The 20,967-nt window shown below is 40.5% G+C and overlaps 1 protein-coding gene across 2 annotated transcripts; it reads left to right on the top strand.

Moving 5' to 3' along the window:
* Window positions 1-345: 345 nt before the first annotated feature.
* Window positions 346-20,579, top strand: LOC127795082 (kelch repeat-containing protein At3g27220). Of its 2 annotated transcripts, none has more exons than XM_052326533.1 (7): window positions 346-725; window positions 913-1,095; window positions 1,531-1,760; window positions 3,657-3,827; window positions 16,912-17,017; window positions 19,675-19,881; window positions 20,212-20,579. In XM_052326533.1, exons 1-7 carry the CDS (start codon window positions 489-491, stop codon window positions 20,410-20,412), a joined length of 1,335 nt encoding a protein of 444 aa, XP_052182493.1. In that variant the 5' UTR covers window positions 346-488; the 3' UTR covers window positions 20,413-20,579. The 2 variants fall into 2 exon arrangements, with proteins under 2 accessions (XP_052182493.1, XP_052182494.1); XM_052326534.1 differs by having other exon boundaries at window positions 348-725; window positions 20,248-20,579.
* Window positions 20,580-20,967: the final 388 nt, after the last annotated feature.

The raw sequence follows: 20,967 nt of genomic DNA, 5'->3' as shown, positions 1-20,967 counted from the left end.
ATATTTCATGAATTACACTATCAATTTCATAATATAATTAAAATGTTCAAAATATCCCTTCACATAAGGTGATAAAGTGAGTCGACGTAAAGTGGTGAGGTATATGACTAAAATACTCTTCACCTAAGATGATGAGACGCAAGAGATATTTTTATCATTTATAATGTATTACGTAACTCATGGAATATTTATACCATGGTCCAACAAAAAATCTAACCAATATATATATATATATATATATATAGCAGACAGGAAAATAATAACAAATGGGCTTCGCGGCCCGAGAAGCAGAGGTAGACATAGAACTGTCGGGGTAAAGTTGGGTACTGGGCCTGGGTCCGATTCATTCATTCATTCTTCTTCTTCTTCTTCTCGGTGCTTGCCTCTCTCTCTCTCTCTCTCTCTCTAATGTATGCAGATAGAGTAGAGAATCGCAAGGCACAGAAGAGGCATGATCTTGTGATTGATTCGGATCTGACAAGCGGATTATGGGAAGGCCTACGGCGGCAAAAAACCACCACAAATCTCCCAAATTGGTGCTAATTTGCATTGGCCTTCTAGGAGCTGCTTTGATCGCCGATCTATTCTGGGCCTCCTCCTCCTCCTCCTCTTCTTCCTCGTCTTTATCTTCATCACTTCTCTTCTCTCTTTCATCGCCACCATCTAATTGGGATCTTCCTAAACCTGACGAACTAATCCTACCTCAGATTTCCTCCCATTCCAAGGTACGACTCCCATTCATTGTCTTCTCTTTCCCCCGCTTGGATTTTGCAGTGATGATTTTCTCCCAATCTAAGTGTCTGTTACTGCAGACGTTGATGATTTACACGAGGGTTTGATTTGAGAGAGAGAGAGAGAGAGAGAGAGAGAGAGAGAGAGATCTAATGAATGGCAAAATAATTGTAATGACAGGGAGGGACGACTAAGAAGAATGACGTACCTGAGAGAGTGTTGTCCGCAACTTTTGCTGATTTGCCTGCCCCTCAATTAGAATGGGAGAAGATGGCAACCGCTCCTGTGCCTCGCCTTGACGGCGCAGCTATACAGATTAACAATCTTCTCTATGTCTTTGCTGGATATGGAACCATTGACCTTGTTAGACTCTTCTCCCCATCTTCTTTCTTTTGTGCCTAGTGCTCCTTTCTAAATTTATTTGTTTTGCGACTTGTTTACAATTTAGTGGGTATAAAAAGACATATTTGTTAGTTGGTCATTTCAAGTAAGATAGGACACGGTAGTTAACTGTACTCGTTTTGGTGCTTTATAATGTCATTCTGTTCATAGAATGGGTCTCCCATTTGACTGCTACAAATTTTGGATGATTTTGCTTCATCTTTGTGCCCAATGCAACCTCGTGTAAATTATCTGGGTCAGTAATGGAAGTAGAAGAACTTGAAAGGCAACACTATGCATGCCCTGATTGGAATCATTGACCAAATCAATGGAGCTATGGCCCTAACTGATTGGAGCTGGCAAGCCATGTTAATTTCATGTTATTAATAATTTCTCATTCTTCTTGTGTCTACTTAGGTACACTCTCATGTTGATATATATAATTTTACGGACAATTCATGGGGAGGAAGGTTTGATATGCCAAAAGAAATGGCACATTCACATCTGGGGATGGTAACTGACGGGAGATATATTTATGTGGTCTCTGGACAATATGGCCCACAATGTAGAGGGCCTACTGCTCGTAACTTTGTGCTGGACACTGAAACAAAGCAATGGCGAGATCTTCCTCCCTTGCCTGTACCTAGGTATGTCTTGTCAACTACACAGGAATTATATTGTTTGGTGATGTAATCTGTTTGATGATTATTCAAGTGCAAACTCACATTTGCTCATTCCTATCCCATGACACTGTTGACCTTTTGTTTCATTCCTGGGAAGTGAAACATACTTTTGAGTTTTAGGTCATACTTATTTTAAGCAAATGAATATCATATCCTTCTGTAGCCACCTGATTGCCTAGATATGTCTGAACCGTGTGGTATGTTTAGGACAGTGAATGTGTGTGCCACAGATTTGGACCCATTTTTGGCTCCCGAAGTAACACCTTGGAACAAGATTATCAGGAATTTTAAGGTGATGTGGCTCATGTTCTAAATGCAGACACAACCCATTTGGCATACTTAGGACAACTGATGTGTAATCCATGAATTAGGCTTGCGTCCAGGTCACCAAGTGATAAGCACATATTTTGTTGACACTGAGCCAGATTGTGGGCATTAATACACCTGGCCAATGGCCAATGTCCTGATACGTTTGCTAGCCAAACAATTTAGATTGAGATATCAATGTGGGATACAAACAATTCTTGGAGGCAAAACAGTGCCCATGCACAGTAGGATAATTGGGATTCTGGATTTACGTGACTCAGAAGCTTTACACAGAAGTTTTCCATGTCACATCAGCTGAATGAAGGGTTTGGTAAAGGGCAGCTTGACTTAGGAGAGAGTTTCTTGTTTCAATGATGTGAGAGCAATGGATTTTACAGGATAAAGCATATCTACAAATAGTGCAAACCAGTTCAAGTAGGATTATCCCTGACTTCATCTTCTGGATAAATTATGTTACTATGCTCTATATATCAGGGGTTTCCACCTTAGGAGATGAATACATGATAATTTACAATCATATGGTAATCTGGTTCTGGTATTTGAACCTTTGCCTTCTTTCTAATCTCTCTGCTCTGTCTTTGATACCTTTTATTCCTGTGTCCATTACTTGTCTACGAAATTCCCATACTACTAATATAACTTGTTCGAGCTCTTGCTTTTTCTCTATACTTCTTTTTACAACTACTTCAGATATCAACTAATTGATTGCAGTCATGTTCTTACTTCTGAGTATTTACCCATACATTTGCAAATTTACATTAATGTTCTCTAATTCTACCTGACCCTACCTAGTGGAAATAAGGCTTGTGATTGTTGCTGTTGTTTTATCAACAAATGCATAATACCCATTACTCTCTCTCTCCCTCACACACCCACCCACACACACACGTGCATATACTTTCCTTTGTTTTTGCTGTGTTTCTTTTTCTTTTTCATGATTGGCAAGCTATAATCCATATTCTTAACCCCATATAGTAGGATTAGGGGTTTGGCTGTGGTGTTTAATGAGACTTTCACCTCTTTTATCATGTTGCTTATGTTTCTTCTATGACTTTAACCCAAGAAACAGTAGATTTTTTTTTTTTTTTTTTTTCTGAGGAGATGCATTGGAAATGAGTTGTTTTTGTTTCTATCAAATGGCATTTTGACGAGTTTACCATAGATGCTAGCTCATTGCTTTAGCACACAAAGCCCTGGTATGATTTCTACCCTCTATTACTTCCTTTTGATGATTGTCTTTGCATCTGGATGACATTTTAATATTGTTCTTCTTCTTTTTTGCTAGATGAATGGCCAAAGGCCACAAACAAGAAACAATAACTAATACTCTTCTTTTTATTCTTCCTTTACTATATACATATCCAACTTGCCCTGGCATTGGTGGGTTTGGACGAAACTTGATTCTTTCAGTTACCTCAAAAAGAAAAAGACCATTGGATGAGCATGGACATATGATAAAATTGTTTTACAACCTTATTATATAATTTAATTTTGTAACTACCTGAACAAAGCATGTTAACTTGGTAATTTCAGGTATGCACCAGCTACCCAACTTTGGAAAGGTAGACTTCATGTGATGGGTGGCAGCAAAGAGAATCGACATACACCAGCGTTAGAGCATTGGAGTCTTGCAGTGAAGGATGGCAAAGCTTTAGAAAAGGATTGGCGTAATGAAATACCCATCCCCCGTGGTGGACCTCATAGGTACATTTGCAGTCTTCTCATGGGACTAATTTGCTATCAATAAATTACGAAGTTCTTTCAGCTGGTTGCCTTATTGGCAAATTAACATTCTTTCTATTATGATATGCTTAACCTTTTCATTTTTACCATCTTTAATGATGATGCAAACCATTTTTATCTGTCTAACTTTTCAGCACTTCGTTTTCTATCACCATTTGCTTTTAATGCTACATTTTCCCTAAAGTACTTCTTGTACAAATTTTCTTGATAGGTGGACATTATTTTGATTTTATTTCATTATTTCGTAGGTATTTTGTTGACTTTTTCACTTCTAGTGAGAAGATTAAGATTTTGATGAGTTTATCCAAAATATCTAAAGTCTAGATTTCTTTCATGTTCATCTCAACCATTGCTGATTTATTTTCTTTTGTAGTCTGCAAATGGGCTGTTTGTGTCCCAAAATCCTTGAAGACTTTTGATGCTTTAATTTCCCATTTCAAGGTCTTTTTTCTTCTCCAGTTAGTTTCTCATCTTGAGGGCAAGCCTTGTGTCAGATTCGCAAGGATCTGGCAACGTTTGAAGATTGATCTCTCTCGGGTGGTAGAGATCATAGTGGGAACGAGAGGAATCTCGTGAAGTAGGGGGGGAAAGAGAATTAGAGAAACAGAGAAATAGAGAAGGATAAAAGAATTGAGAGGGGAATTGAGAGAGAATCAAGATTTCATTCAAATTCTAGATAGCTCCAATAGTAGGGTCGGCCACAATTTATAGCCTTCCCGCACTTGCTACATCATTCTCGCCAGAATAACCGCCTAAGTATTACACGCCACTACTACCCGTGTACAATGGTTTATAGCATCTACTACCACTAAATTCTGTTTATTACAGTATGCCCCCCCGGTACATGACAAATACCCTCCCCTTGAGATATTTCTTGTCCTCAAGAAATGGTTAGGAAACTAGCAGCTTTGAGGAACTGCTTAAGTAAGTCCAGGAGGTACTTCCAAGTGCTGTTGTTTGGAGGCATGTTGGACCACTGCACCAGCACCTGCATGATTGGGGCCCCATGTTGATGGATGACTCTGGGATCTACAACAATAGCTGGTTCTGGAGGCAATTCAGAGTCTAGGGGTCCCTGGGGCAACTAGGCACTAACCGGTTGCTTCCCTAAAGACTTCATTTAACAATGATACATGAAACACCGGGTGGATTTGAGTTCCCTCCGATAGCTGCAATTTGTAAGCTACATTTCCCATTTTAGCCACAACGGGAAAGTGGCCGAAATACCTGGGACTCAACTTAGAGATAGGGTCAGGAGCTAAGGATCTGAGATGGGGTCCCTTCAGCTTCAGATAGACTGCCTTTCCCACACTGAATGTTCTCTCACTCTTTCCCTTGTCCGCCATTTGTTTCATCTTATTTCGAGCCATGGTTAAGTCCTTCTTCAGTTGCTGAAGGACCTACTGCCTCTGTTGCAGGTGTTCATCCACCGCAGCCACACTGGTGGGGCCAGGTAGAGCTGGCAATAGGGGGGTTGGTAGCTAAAGAGGGTCTCGAAGGGTGGCATTTTAATGGCACTGTGGTAGGTGGAATTATACCATCACTGTGCTACTAAAATCCGCTTGTGCCAGCTCTTGGGGTGTGCAAAACACAAGCACCTGATGTAGGTTTTGAGGCATTGGTTGACTCTCTTGGCCTGTCCATCAGTTTGGGGATGATAGGCAGAAGAGAGGCTCAGCTTAGCTCCCAGAGACTTCATTAGTGACTGTCATAAGAGGCTAGTGAAAACTTTGTTTTGGTTTGAAATTATAGTCTGCGACACCCCATGCACTTTTACCACCTGGTCTAAGAAGACCCAAGCTACCTCTTGTGTTGTGTAAGGATGAGTGAGGCCCATAAAGTAAGCAAATTTGGAGAATCTGTCCATTACCACAAATATGCAGTCCCTCCCATCTGACTTCGGAAGCCCCTCAATGAAGTCCATGGAAACACTCTCCCATGCTTGTCCGAGAATATTCAGCGGTTGTAAAAGCCTTGGGTAGGCCACCGTTTCATATTTGCACCTCTTACACACGTCACCAGCAAGGACAAACTTCATCGCCTCATCTTTCAACTTAGGCCAGCAAAATAATTGCTTCACCTTGTGATAATTATTTTGAACCCCTGAATGGTCTTCAAGAGGGGATTCATGTAGGGCTTGTAGTATCTTATTCTTCAGTTCTGTGCTGTTTCCTACCACCAGCCTACCTTTGAATCTTATCACCCCATTGTCACAGTTATGGAATGTGACAATAATAATCCTTCTAATTCAATGTGTATTGGAATAGATAGTTGAAGAACTGTGGGAGGAAAGGGAGAGATTGGAAGAGAAAGAGAGTGTGAGAGAAGTTGAGAGAGTAAGATTGAATTCTTTCTTGATAATCGATAATCTCTTACAGGGAAAGTCTGAGCTTATATAGCTTGTTCTAGGGCGCTGCCACAGCAGATCATAACCCCCATAACAAACTATTTTGTCCTATCCTAGCCATCTTTATACCTGGACATTCCTTCTAACTAACTAACAGTTAGAAAAGAGAATTATAATTAAATAATAAAGAGAAATAGCGAAAGTAAATACATCCGCAGCAAAATTGGCCTGGGCCGGCCTCGATTCTGTGACAATACCCCTCCCTTTAGCAATTTCTTGTCCTCAAGAAATGTTTAAGAGGCTGGCTGTCCTAGGGAATTGTTGTAGTAGCTGGGGAAGGTATTCCCAGGTGTCCTCCCCCGCAGATCCTCCTTGCCATTTGATCAGCACTTGAATAAGAAGGGCCCCTTGGTGGTAGATGACTCTTTTGTCCAATATAGTCTTTGGCTCCTTCGTGACTTCCTTCTCCCTGGGTAACACGGGTAACCTCGGGTTCACTCATTCCTGTCCAGTTGTCTTCTTTAGTAAGAAAACATGAAAGACCGGATGGATTTTGGATTCTTTGGGAAGTTGCAAACGGTAAGCCACCTTGCCTACCTTGGCCGTTATGGGAAAATGGTCGAAGTATTTAGGGCTTAGTTTAGAGACTGGTCCTTGGGAAATGGACTTAAGATGAGGGTATCTCAGCCGTAGGTAAACATTTTCTCCCACTTCAAATTCTCGATCATTGCTCCTATCGGCCTGCTGTTTCATCCGGTTTTGGGCTGATGCCAACTCCTGCTTGAGTTGCTATAACACTCCTCTCATTTGCTGGAAATACTCCTCAACTGCTGCAACTGAGGTACATTCTTCTATGGCTGGTAAGATAGAAGGTTTAAACTCAAATACAGCTTCAAAGGGGGACATCTTTTTAGATGCATGGTGGCTGGAATTATACCACCACTGTGCAGCTGTGCTAGAGCTAACCACCTATGCCAACTCTTGGGTTGCGACAAACACATGCATATCGAAGGCAGGTTTCGAGACTTTGGTTCACCCTTTCTGTCTGCCCATCTGATTGGGGATGATAGGCAATTGAAAGGTTGAGTTTCGTGCCCATGTTCTTCATCAACTCCCTCCAAAAGTGACTGGTAAAGATCTTATCCCGGTTTGATATGATAGACTTAGGAACCCCATGCATCGCTACTATTCGGTCAATGAATGCCCTAGCCACTTCTTGGGCTGTGTAGGGGTGCGCTAACCCCACAAAGTGTGCAAACTTAGTCAGCCTGTCTACAACCACCATTACACAATCTTTGCCTTCGGATCTTGGCAGCTCTTCAATGAAATCCATGGACACACTTGTCCATGACTATTCTGGGATGGGTAGGGGTTGCAGCAACCTTGGGTACGCCACATTCTCATGTTTGCACCTCTTACATGTATCACACACCAAAACAAAATTCTTGATTGTCACCCTAAGCCCAGGCTAGTGGAATAGCTGTCGCACCCTCAAGTAGGTATTTTGGATGGCTGAATGTCCCCCTAAAGGGGACTCATGAAGGGACTGTAGAATTTTCCTCTTGAGCTCTTCCTTGTGGCCTATTACTGTCCACCATCGTATATCCTTTTGCCTCCCTGTTTCCCAGAGCCAGTTTTTCCAGCAGGCTTTTAATATGGTCATCTCCCTCATAGCTGTCCACCACCTCCTTACACCATTCAGGGATTACAACAGTCAAAGCGATTGCACTTGCTTCCTCTTGGCATCTAGATAAGGCATCTGCTGCTAAGTTCTCATTTCCTTTCTTATATTGAATGGAGTAATCCAACCCCATCAGCTTGGCCATCTCTTTCTTTTGGAGTTGAGTTTGAAGCTTTTGTTGGAGCAAGAACTTCAAAGACTTATCATCCATTTTGATTATAAACCTTCTCGCCTCCAAATAATGGCGCCATTTTTCCACAGCCATTAGGACAACCAAGAATTCATTCTCATAGATACTCAGTCTGAGGTGTTTAGGACTGAGGGCTTGGCTTAGAAAAGCCAATGGCCTGCCATCTTGCATCAAAACTGCCCCAATCCCAACCCCACAAGCATCTGTCTCAAGCACAAAAGACTTGTTGAAGTCCGACAACCCTAATGTGGGTACCTTGCTCATTGCCATCTTCAATTCCTTGAAAGCAGAGTCTGCCTCCAACCCCCACTGGAAGTTTTCCTTTTTTAATAAGTTTGTAAGTGGTTTGCTCATGACCCCATATCCTTTAACAAACCTGCGGTAGTAACCAGTGAGCCCTAAAAATCCCCTAAGAGCTCTTATTGTAGTGGGGTTTGGCCAACTAAGCATAGCTTCCACCTTTCTTGGGTCGGTATTGATCCCCTTTTTCGAAATTAAGTGTCCCAAGTATTCTACTTGGTCCTGGCCGAATGCACACTTAGATTTGTTGATGAATAGTTGGTTTCTTCTAAGGACCTCAAAAGTGGTTCTTAGGTGGATAAAGTGTTGGTCCAAGGTGGGGCTATATACAAGGATGTCATCAAAGAACACAAGGATGAATTTTCTTAGATAGGGTTCAAATATCCAGTTCATTAGAGATTGGAAAGTGGTTGGGGCATTGGTGAGCCTAGAGGGCATAACCAAGAACTCAAAATGGCCATGGTGAGTTCGGAAGGCCGTTTTGTGGATATTCTCGGGCTTCATCCTTATTTGGTGATAGCTCGAGCGCAAATCCAGCTTGGAAAAGAATTTGGCTTGGTGTAGCTCATCCATAAGATCTTCAACAAGGGGTATGGGAAATTTATCTTTGATGGTTAGAGAGTTAAGTTGGCAATAATCTACACAAAAGCGCCAAGAGCCTTTTTTTTTTTTACCAACAGGACGAGGGAAGCAAATGGTCTTTGGCTTGGTCTAATGAAGGATTGGTTCATCATTTCTTTTACCATCCTTTTGATTTCAGTTTTTTGAACTGGGGCATAATGATATGACTTGACATTGACTGGCTCCACATTTGGTTTTAGGTTAATGGCATGGTCCAAAGTTCGGTTAGGAGGAAGGGTCTTTGGTTCCACAAAGAGGTCCTTAAATTCTGCCAACAATTCATCAATAAAAGGTATTGTGCATACTTGGTCGGCACCTTTTTGCTGGTGGCTGACAGTGAGTTGTAGCTCCCTAAGCCCTTCCCCCTTAGGACTCTCCTCCACTTCCACAATGGAAAACAACTGTGTGAACTGGCTCCATTTGCTCTTGAGGACCCTTTGCAGCCTCTTACCCGTAATCATCTTGCAGGTAGCAACCTCTTGCCCACTTGTAAGAGTTATTCTTCTCCCTTCTTTTTCAAAGGAGACTTCCATACGGTTGAAATCAAAGCTTATGGGGCTCACCCCTTTCATCCAATCCACTCCTAACACCACATCACACCCTCCTAGCTGCAACAACCTGAGGTCTGCCTCGAATTTTTCTTCCTACATTTCCCATATGAATCCTAGGCAGGCCGAGTTGCTCAACACTCGATTTCCAATAGCAACGACCACACTCAGGGGCGGTGTTCCAGTGAGTTGGCACTTTAGCTTCCTAGCGATGCTATCATCTAGGAAACTATGTGTGCTTCCACTGTTAATCAAAATTGACAAATTGCCCTCCTTCACCTTCCCTTCAACCTTAGTTATCTTGTTGTTAGTGATTCCCTTGAGGGCATGGAGGGATATTTCTCCATCATGCCCCCTTTAATTTCCCTGAGATCTTCTACTTCTTCTCCTTCTTCCACCTCCAGTCCCCCATCTCTATCTCCTTCCAATAGCGACAGTTGGCGTTTGCATTGGTGCCCAGGATAATACCTATCACTGCACTTGTAACATGCGCCCGGTTGCCTCATAGGCTCCTCAAATCGTCCCCCTTGATAGGGACCACCAACATTTCTCCCCCTATATTTCCTTGGTCTCTATAAGTCCCTTTGCTGCCAATTTCCCTCGGACGTCACTTTCTGTTGTTGTTTATATTTTTTCATAAGAGCTTCAACCACCAACTCTTGCAACTTGGCACTCTCTGCTGCTTGTTCTACTGCCCGAGGTCTTATCATTTTTACCATCAGCCGCAAATCCTCATTGAGGCCGCTGAGGAAGCTAGAAGCAAAGTAGGCTTCCGACAAGTGGGGGTCATTGTTCTCATTAACGACCTTAACTCCTCAAAACATCTCAAGTAAGACCCAACATTCCCAGCTTGCCTTAACTTATTGAATTCCTCTATAGTGTCTGACATGGTCTTTTCCCCGAACCTTTCACATAGCTTTTCTGAGAATTCCCTCCAAGTATAATTCTCCCTAGTTTGGGTCCACCCTTGGAACCATGCATCTACCATATCATCAAAGTAGGCGGCAGCTAAGGCCACCCTTCTTTCTGCTAGCACATTATACCATTCGAACAACTGCTCACACTTCCTAATCCACCACCTGGGATTAGCTCCCTCGAATACCGGAATCTCCATTTGTGGCATGGGAAATCTTGGTTGAGGTGGAGTAAACCTGTCCTCCCCTCCCCTCCTTGTTTCCGTTTCGACCTCATCGTCTTGCTCAACCTCAATCTCCGAAGCACCATTTCCCCGGTTCATAGTTATTAAAGGCGCGCCTAGGCGCGCGCCTAGGCGCAAGGCGCCTTAAGGCGCCAGTTTGGCGCCTCGCCTGGGCTGAGGCGAGGCGGTTTCTGCAAGGCGCGCGCCTTGCAAGGTGAGGCGCTGAGGCGCGCCTAGGCGCGCCTCATGAAAATTGCGCCTGCATCCTGCCTGCATCACTTTTTTCTCTCCTCTCCAGCATCCCCTCTTCTCAGTTTCAGCATGTATACATCACTACTTATTTACATTTCTTTAGTTTAAGTAAATGTCCACATTTTCTTTTATTTATATTTTACCTTCCATTTACTTTAATACATAAATGTAAATAAGAAAGTACCCCCCATTTGGATTCAATAAAAATATCTAAAAAATCAAAATCCATAACAATAAGAAAATAGAATTTTGATTTTAGTACAAATTCAGGATTTAGCGATTTTACCACCCCCAAAATACATACCTACTATTTCTTGAAAAATTCATTAAAAATCATTTTAACAACAATGAATATTAACTATCAAAATACCGGGAGTTAGTTTTTCAAAATGAAAACATTTTCTTATATGTCTCCTTATAATGCCCTAATCTTCCAGACTTAGAAAAAATGCGCTAATCTTCCAGACCTAGAAAAATAGCATTTTTCAAAATGAAAGCATTTTCTTGATTGTGGACTTGTAGTGTTTATTGATTGTGGAGAATACTAAAGCTATTCCAAAATGTCCTCCATCAATAAAACAAGAGATTGGAGAGTACATGCAAAAGAAGAAAAATAACAGGGAATCAGGGATGAGCAAAATATGGCACCGTAAGATGATGATTTTCAATTTGGTGAAGGGTATGATGATGATGATGATTAAAACTTCTTTATTGATTGTGGACTTGTAGTGTTTATATGTTTGTTTAGAACTTTGCACGATGGTTGGTACTTGTTTGAGTTTGAGACTTTAAGTTTGAACTTTGATGATGTTTCTAGTTTAGAAATTGTATGATGAATGAATTAACTTTGATGTTGTTAGTTTAGAATTTGAAGATAATGAAACATTAATGATATGCATGTGTTATTATTGATAATTTGATAGTTTTTTATGATTTTACAAGATTTTTAGTTTTTTTTCTAAAAGGTGCGCCTCGCTTCGCAAAGGCGCGCCTCGCCTCGTGCGCCTCGCGCCTCAGGCTCCAGGACCCTTTGCGCCTCGCTGCGCCTCGCGCCTTTCAGAACTATGCCCCAGTTCATCATTTCATTATGTAAAATAGGTTCTGTTCTAGTTTTAGGAGGGAAGTGTTCTAGTTTTAGGAGGGAAGTCAAGGGCTATTCTTACTTGGTTTTGTTGGGTGAACATTAGCATAAACCGCTGAAGCTGATTCCCCATCTCCTCTCTCATCTGGTTAATATCTTCCCTCATCTGATTCAAACCACCTTCGAGCCTACGCTCTAGTCCCCCGATCGCCTCGTAATTCTTCTCAGATCTCTGGTCCAAACGATCCACGCGATGCTGGAACTCTCTCATGGTCAAAGTGACTTGCTGGAGTTGTGACTCCATATTCTTCATGCGAGTCCCTTCGGCCATCTCTCTCGCGTTGTTACTCCACTGCTAGGATCAACGCTCTGATACCAAATGTCACAGTTATGGAATGTGACAATAATAATCCTTCTAATTCAATGTGTATTGGAAGAGATAGTTGAAGAACTGTGGGAGGAAAGGGAGAGATTGGAAGAGAACAAGAGAAAGAGAGTGTGAGAGAAGTTGAGAGAGTAGGATTGAATTCTTTCTTGATAATCGATAATCTCTTACAGGGAAAGTTTGAGCTTATATAGCTTGTTCTAGGGTGCTGCCACAACAAATCATAACCCCCATAACAAATTATTTTGTCCTATCTTAGCCACCTTTACACCTGGACATTCCTTCTAACTAACTAACAGTTGGAAAAGAGAATTACAATTAAACAATAAAGAGAAACAGCAGAAGTAAATACATCCGTAGCAAAATTGGCCTGGGCCGTCCTCGATTATGTGACACCCATTTGCCAGTGTATAACCCACCTTACATGCAGGAGCAATTATCAGTTGCTCCAAGAGATCCTTGGCTTGCTCGTCCCCCTCATAACTATTGGCCACCTCCTGACACCACTCTGGAACTAAAGCTGAGATGGCAGTAGTTGTTCCCTCTTCATGGCATTTAGACAAAGCATTTGCAGCAATGTTTTCCTTCCCCTTCTTATATTGGATTGCATAGTATAGGCCCATCAATTTAGTTATCCCCTTTTTCTGCAAATGGGTGTGAAGTTTTCGTTGTAGTAGAAACTTTAAACTCTCATGATCAGTCTTTATGATAAACTTGTTCCCCTCAAGGTAATGTCTCCATTTATCCATTGCAAAAATGACTGCTAACAACTCCTTTTCATACACACTGAGGCTCGTATGTTTTGAGGCTAAGGCCTGACTTATAAATGCTAATGGTCTGCCTTCTTGCATGAGGACCACACCTATACCCATTCCTCTAGCATCTGTCTCCGCCACAACTGTCTTGCCAAAGTCTAGCAAGCCGAGCACTGGAGTTTCACTCATGGCCCTCTTCAATGACTCAAAGGTTGCCTCAGTCTTTCAATCCCTCCAAAGTTGTCTTTCTTCAACAGATCCGTGAGTGGCCTACTTATGCCCCCATACCCCTTTACAAATCTCTTATAATAATCGATCAGCCCCAAAAAACCTCTTAGGGCCTTAACAGTTGTTGGTCTCGGCCAGTTGGTCATGGCAACCACTTTTTTGGGGTCTGTACTCACTCCTTGGCCCAATATGATATACTCCAAATATTCCACTTGGCTTAATATAAATCATGTTGAGCTTAAGAATTTCAAATGTAATTCTTAAATGTTTTAGGTAAAGGTCAAAGGTTGGGCTGTGTATCAGAATATCATCAAAGAATACAAAAATAAAATCTCTTGAGGTATGGCTAAAAAATCTGGTTCATTAGAGATTGAAAGGTGGTCAGGGCATTAGTTAAGCCAAAGGGCATGACAAGGAATTCATAGTGGCCATGGTGAGTTCTAAATGTGGTTTTGGGGATGTCAATGGGGTTCATCCGGATCTGGTGGTATCCGAATCTTAGGTCTAGCTTAAAAAAAATAGTAGCATGTTTCAGTTCGTTTAACAAGTCATAAATGAGTGGGATGGGGAATTTGTTCTTGATGGTTATGTCGTTTAACTAGCGGTAATCAATACAAAATCGCCAAGAACCATTTTTTTTTTTTTTGACCTACAGCACTAGGGATGCAAAAGGGCTATGGCTGGGCCTTATGAGGGACTTGTGGAGCATCTCCTTAACCAATTTTTCAATCTCTGTTTTCTGGTTAGGAGGGTAGTGGTAGGCACGAATGTTAATAGGTTTTGTGTGGGGCTTAAGGTTGATGGTGTGATCAATGGCTTGGGTTGGGGGTAGGGAATGAGGCTCTACAAATAAATTCTCAAATTCAACTAGGAGCATATTAAATAGATCATAATGATGTACTTTAGTGTGGGATTGTGGGGAACTTCTGATGGTTAACATGAACTCCCCCTCTGTGTCCAGCTTCTCCTCCCTGCCCTCAATGGCTTGCACAGAGAACAATTGAGCCACTTGACTCATCTTGTGCTTGAATAGCTTCTGTAACCTCTTGCCCGTAATCATCTTGCATATACCTAATTCCTTGCTGCCTGTTAGTGTCATCTTTCTTCCCTTTTTCTCGAAGGCCACCTCCATTTTGTTAAAGTCAAAGCAAATTGGGCTAACGTTTTTCATCCAATCAATCCCCAATACTACATCACATCCCCCTAATTTTAGTAGCCTCAAATCGGCCTCGAATCCTCTCCTTGCATCTCCTAGCAGAACCCTGCATAGGCAGACCTACTCATCACCTTATTCACATTGGCCACCATCACTGTCAATGGCTGAGTGGGAATTAAGGGGCATTTCAACCTTCGAGCCATACCCTTATCCAAAAAACTGTGGGTACTCCCACTGTCAATCAAGATCATTAGCTTACTCTCCTCAACCTACCCTTCCATCTTAATTATCTTGCTGTTGGTGAGTCCCTTTAGGGCGTGTAGATCTCACCATTGTCTTCCTCTTCTTCTTCTTGCATGTGCGATGCTTCCCCCTCTTCCATCAAATCTCCTTCTTCCCCTTCTAACAACAGAAGTTGTTTCTTGCATTGATGGCCCACATAATACTTGTCTCCACACTTGAAACAGAGGCCCGCCCCCCTCATATGTTCCACGGTCTTCCCACTTTGGGGATTGGGGGCCAGTAACACCAAATTCTTCATACCCGGGGATCCTCGTCCCCACTCCTTGGTATAACTCCTTCCTGGTAGTAAATTCCCTGGGGCAACACTCTTAGTCATCGCCTTCTGCTTCTTCATCAGTGTTTCAATCGCTATCTCATGCAGCTTAGCACTGTCAGTAGCATGCTTGAGGGTCTGGGGTCTTAGCACCTTCACCAGGGGTCTCAATTCCTCGTTCAAGCCGCTTATAAAGCTTGAAACAATGTTAAGAATGGGTTGTGGTTGAGCATCAAGACCTTCAACTCCTCAAATCTTAGTTGGTACTCCATCACTGTCCCTGCCTGCTTAATTTTGTTAAATTCCTCAACCGCATCTGATAGCCCCCGATCCTTGAACCTTTCACAGAATTCTTCTACAAAATCTTCCTATTTGCAGAACTCCTAGACCTTGGACCACCCTTGGTAACAAGCTTCCCCTACATCGTTAAGGTACGATGTTGGTATTGCCACCTTTTGCCTCTCGGCCACTCCATACCACTCGAACACCCTTTCACATCTCCTAACCCACCAGCGGGGGTTTGCCCCATTGAACAAGAGAATATCCAATTGCGACATGGGTAAACCATGTGGATCGTGGCCTATCGGCGCCTCATGCTGCCATTCCCACCCAACCTCCCTTGGCTCCCCCTGATCTTCTCCTCCCATCGAAGTCTCAGTGGTCCTTTGATTCCTTCCTCTCCCTAGCAGAATTGGATCCATTCTGCCTTGCCCTAGCAGAATCGGCTCTGCTCTCTTTGAAGGGGGAAAATCGGGTGGAATGCTTACCTGATGCTGCCTTGCGAACATCACCATAAATCCTTGCAACTCCTCTTGGATTTGCGTTACCGCCACATCCAACTTCCTGTCGATGGCGACGATCACCTCATAGTTCCTATTGAATCCCAACTCCAATTGGTCCACCCTTGCCAGCAAATCCGCCATCGTGGATTCGCATTGCTGCACTTGAGTCTCCAAGTTCTTCATCCTCGTGCCTTCAGCCATTGTCGTCTCATTCGTTCGCGAGTCCTAGAATTAAGCTCTGATACCAAATTGTCAAATTCGCAAGGATCTGGCAATGTTTGAAGATTGATCTCTCCTAGGTGGTAGAGATTACAGTGGGAATGAGAGGAATCTCATGAAGTGGGGGGGTGAAAGAGAATTAGAGAAACAAAGAGAAAGAAGGATAGAAGAATTGAGAGGGGAATTGAGAGAATCAAGATTTCATTCAAATTCTAGATAGCTCCAATAGTAGAGTCGGCCACAATTTATTTCCTTCCCGCACTTGCTACATCATTCCTCCCAGAATAACCGCTAAGTATTACATGCCACTACTACCGTGTACAATGGTTTATAGCACCTACTACCACTAAATTCTGCTTATTACAGTATGCCCCCAGGTACATGACACCTTGGTAGCTATAGTAAGGTTATTTTTATTTTTTGTAACTGGAATATCATGGGTTCAAGTTGTGGAAACAGCCTCTTTGCAAAGCAAGGGTGAGGCTGCATATAAAGACAGCTCTCCCCCAACTCCTACAAAGAAGAGAACTTTGTCCATTGGGGATGCCTTTTTGTTAGTTTCTCATTTCATTTCTACCTAAATATAACCTACAGGTGGTCTTCTTAAACTTCAGCTGCTGATATTGCAATTCTGCGTTAAAAATCATAATATCTGTGACACTGACGTTATTTTGCAATCATTATTTCAAATGATTAATTCTGTGCAGATGACAGGAAGTCTGAATATCTTAAATATTTTATTCATGTTGAATAGATTAAGTGACCATCAGTTTTGTTACAATTGACCATTTTTACTTTCATTGTAGGGCTTGTATTGTAGTAGATGATCGATTGTATGTTATTGGTGGACAAGAGGGTGATTTCATGGCTAAACCTGGCTCACCTATTTTCAAGTGTTCCCGCAGAAATGAGGTAATCTGATTGGTATGTTTTGTTGAATATTTATTTTAGCCATTGAATAAATATTTTAGCTTTTTAGCCTAAGCATGTTTTTGGAGTCTTTTTTATTTATTTATTTTGTCTTTCCTTGGCTTTTGCTGGCAGGACATTCTTCTCAAGTGGGGATATATATAGGCACTAAACCAATATATAATATAGAAGCTCCACTCAACTTTTCTTAGATGATTATTTGGAGAAGTTAAAAAAAGCTTATATGAAAATTTGTATCACCTACTTCACATAAAAGATGGGGTAGGAATGATATATATCTCTGTGTGTGTGTTGGGGGGGGGGGGGGGGGGGGGGGGGAAATGGCTAAGCTGCAATGAGTGCACCTTATTTCAAACAAGGTGCATTTATTACACATTGTTTTTAGTGATGATAAATGCATCATGTTTTGAGATATTTATTAACCAATAGGATTGTTTGGAAACTAAAAGCGCACATTATCTGAGAATAAGACGCACTTATTATAACTTAACCATTGCCGTTACAAAAATAAGATGCACTTAGGGCAATGGTTAGCATTATCCCCCCCACCCACCCACCACACACACGCGCATATATATATATATATATATATAAGTTGGTTAAAGAAAGAGAGAAAAAAACAAGGGACTTTGACCCAAGTGTGTCATCATCATTAATTGCACTTTATCCTAATTAAGTTAGGGTTGGTGGCATGGCATTCATATTGTCAATTGACTTTTTAAAGTCACATTGACAATACAAATCTATACAAAAGAACAATTTGGCAAAATTTTACGTTGGATGCCCTCTAGCAAGGGAATGATGAGATAAAGTTCCAACACCATTTTCATATGGAAAAAGTGCAATGAGAGGGCAATTAAGGAGAGATGGAAGGAATATTTCTTGCACTCATTTAATAAATGTGAAGAAATAAATGTTGTGTTAGGACATCTTAATAACTCCAAGAAGATGATAAAAATTATGTCCCATAGACGTATATGTCTAAACGAAGTAAAACAAGATATTAAAAAGATGAAAAATGGCAAAGTACTTGGGTCATATAATATACTCATATAATATACCAATAAAAGCATGGAAATGCATGGAGAAAGAGAGCATTTTATGGTTTAACAAAATTATTTAATGTGATATTTAAATCGAAGAGAAAGTTTGAATAATGGAGAAAGAGCAGTCTAGTGCACAATTACAAGAATAACAGAGACACTCTTAAGTATTGAAATTATAGAGGGATCAAGTTAATCAAACATACTGCAAAACTTTGGACAGTGGTGATTTAGCAGGGGTTAAGGAGAGGAACCAAGGTATAAGAAAACTAATTTGGTTTTATGCTTAGCGGATCAACAACTGAAGCTATCTACTTACTGAGGCACCTTGTTGAAAGTCCAGAAATAAACAAAATGATATGCATATGATATTTAAAGGCTCAGAAGAAGCAAATAATAGAGTTGCTGAAGAATTCTTGTGAAGGGTTTTAAAGAAGAAAATAGTTCAGGTTGTTTACATACAAGTTATTAAGGATGTGTATCGTCAAGCAAAAATGTGTCTGGACTTGTGAAGTAGATAATTTTCCTAATTAAAATTGAATTACATCAATGATAAACACTAAACCACTACATGTTTGATCTTGTGATGGATGAACTCGCAGTGAATATCTAACAAGAGATGCCTTGGAGTATGTTACTTGTAAACTAAATATATGAATTGTAAGTCTAGTAAAAATATAAGCATCGGTAATGTCACAGTGAACTTGAAGATAAAAATTACTCCTAAATCAAATGTTCAAAAAAAGGGAGATTATTGAGGATGTTACTCTTAATATTAAGACGTGGTGGTTAAACTTGAAAAATGTATTTTGTATTTTATGTGCTCATAAAATTCCGTTAAAGCTAAAAAGAAAGTTTTGTTGGACAACTATAAGATTATTTTTGTTGTATAGCTTAGAATGTTTGGTAATTAGTACCAATATGTCAAAAATATGAGTGTAACTGAACTAAGCATATTAAGGTGGATATGTGGCTATACAAGAATAAGGTTGGAGTGATTGTTATGGTTTAGACATGTGAGAATAAGACCAATAGATGCACTTATGAAGTAAGTTGATAGAAACTGGAAGGAGTTCGTAGTGAAGGGGGATAGAGGGAGACCAGAAAATCAACCCTCTGAAAACCATGATATGAGGTATAATGGCCTTACAAAAGATATGGTCATGGATAGGGATGGTTTGAAAACAAGAGTACATGGAGTTAGTGGAATTAAGTCTTCAGATTGTTGTTTTTCTGTTGTTTGCCAGAAAAAACCAAGGAATCGATACAAGTTAGAGTGCTGCTTTGGATAAATCCTATATTTTGTTGGTTTTTGATATTGTGCCATGAAAGAAGCGCTCTGTGCTGAGTGATCAGGAAGATGGATCATTTACAAGTACAAACATATGCACTTTTGTACCTCTTTTTGATTTTTTATTTTTGTACATAATTTTGAAAACTTATAAGAATATTTTTTAGAAGATAGAGATTTTTATGGACTTGTGTATTTGCATGTGTTTTACAGGCTTTGGCCGTTTCTCCATGGTCAAAGAAGCAATACTTAGGGTGTCTATGCGTTTTGGCGTTTTTATGACTATGATCTCTGGACTGTTACAGGTTGTATATGATGATGTGTACATGCTAGATGATGAAATGAAATGGAAAGTCTTACCTCCCATGCCAAAGCCTGATTCCCATATAGAGTTTGCTTGGAAAATTGTCAATCATTCTATTTTTATTGCTGGAGGCACAACAGAGAAGCATCCAGTGACCAAAAAGATGATACTGGTCGGAGAAATCCTTCAATTTAATTTTGATACGCTGGTACCGTTTCTTTTCATCAATGCTTTTTGAATATTGTTGTGAAATAGTTTTAGGTTTTAATACATAGCATCTTTGTTTCAAACATTAAAACACACTCATCAGTCATCACACTCATATAATGAAGGAAGCTTTGAATCATCTCTTGGTCCCTAGATGTGAAACCATCAGACTAGGATCTCACAATGCAACATCATGTAGATGGCATAATATTAGCTGTTAACCTAGTCGTTAAAATATTTGTTCCCTTAACCAGCCATAATTTGAGGTAGAGGACTGATGAATGCTTTTACATCCTTTAGTGATAATGCTTTTGTTGCTGATTACTTGTAGATGATCCTTGATTGGATTGTTAATGAATGGTTGCAGAAATGGTCGGTGCTCGGAAAACTTCCGTTTCGGGTGAAAACGACGCTAGTCGGATATTGGGATGGATGGTTATATTTTACGTCAGGCCAACGAGACAGAGGGCCAGATGATCCAGCACCAAAGAAGGTCATCGGAGAAATGTGGAGAACTAAATTGCATGTGTGATGAGATGAGATTGATTGTTTGTCATCTACTACTAACACTAATACTAATAGGGTATCTATCAGCTCATAGCCAAAATAGAAATGTATTTTAGTTTGTTATTCTTGTGATCATTCATTCTTTTTGTTTCTTGGTTTCTGTGCTAGAAATGTGATCATTCCTTTCAAGTCCTTGCTTTATTTATCTTTTGTTCATTTCCTTTTGTTTATCCTTAGGGGGTGTTACAGGGGATGGAGGCCAAAGGGAAGTTGTTATAATAACATGCTTTCTTAGGAGTTGTTTAACAGAATTTTCAGTTTCCTAAGTTTACTTTTATTTATTTTTTTGTTAAACAAATAAGAAGGTTTTTTTTTTTTTGAAAATAAAAATTGAATATTTGTTTGATAAATATTTTATTTGTTTTATATGGTGAATATATTTATTTAACAATCTCGTTTATATATATATTTTGCTTAAACTCGTTTTTTTTGAACTTTGAGTAAAGAAAAATGTTATTTGTACACCTTTATGTACACTTTGAACTATACAAAGAGATATCAATGACAAAAAAATCCTTCA

The sequence above is a fragment of the Diospyros lotus genome, chromosome 2 (genome assembly GCF_014633365.1).
Source record: "Diospyros lotus cultivar Yz01 chromosome 2, ASM1463336v1, whole genome shotgun sequence".
Lineage (NCBI taxonomy): Eukaryota > Viridiplantae > Streptophyta > Magnoliopsida > Ericales > Ebenaceae > Diospyros > Diospyros lotus.
Note: the sequence above shows the minus strand (reverse complement) of the source record. Positions and strands in the feature narration are given on the sequence as shown.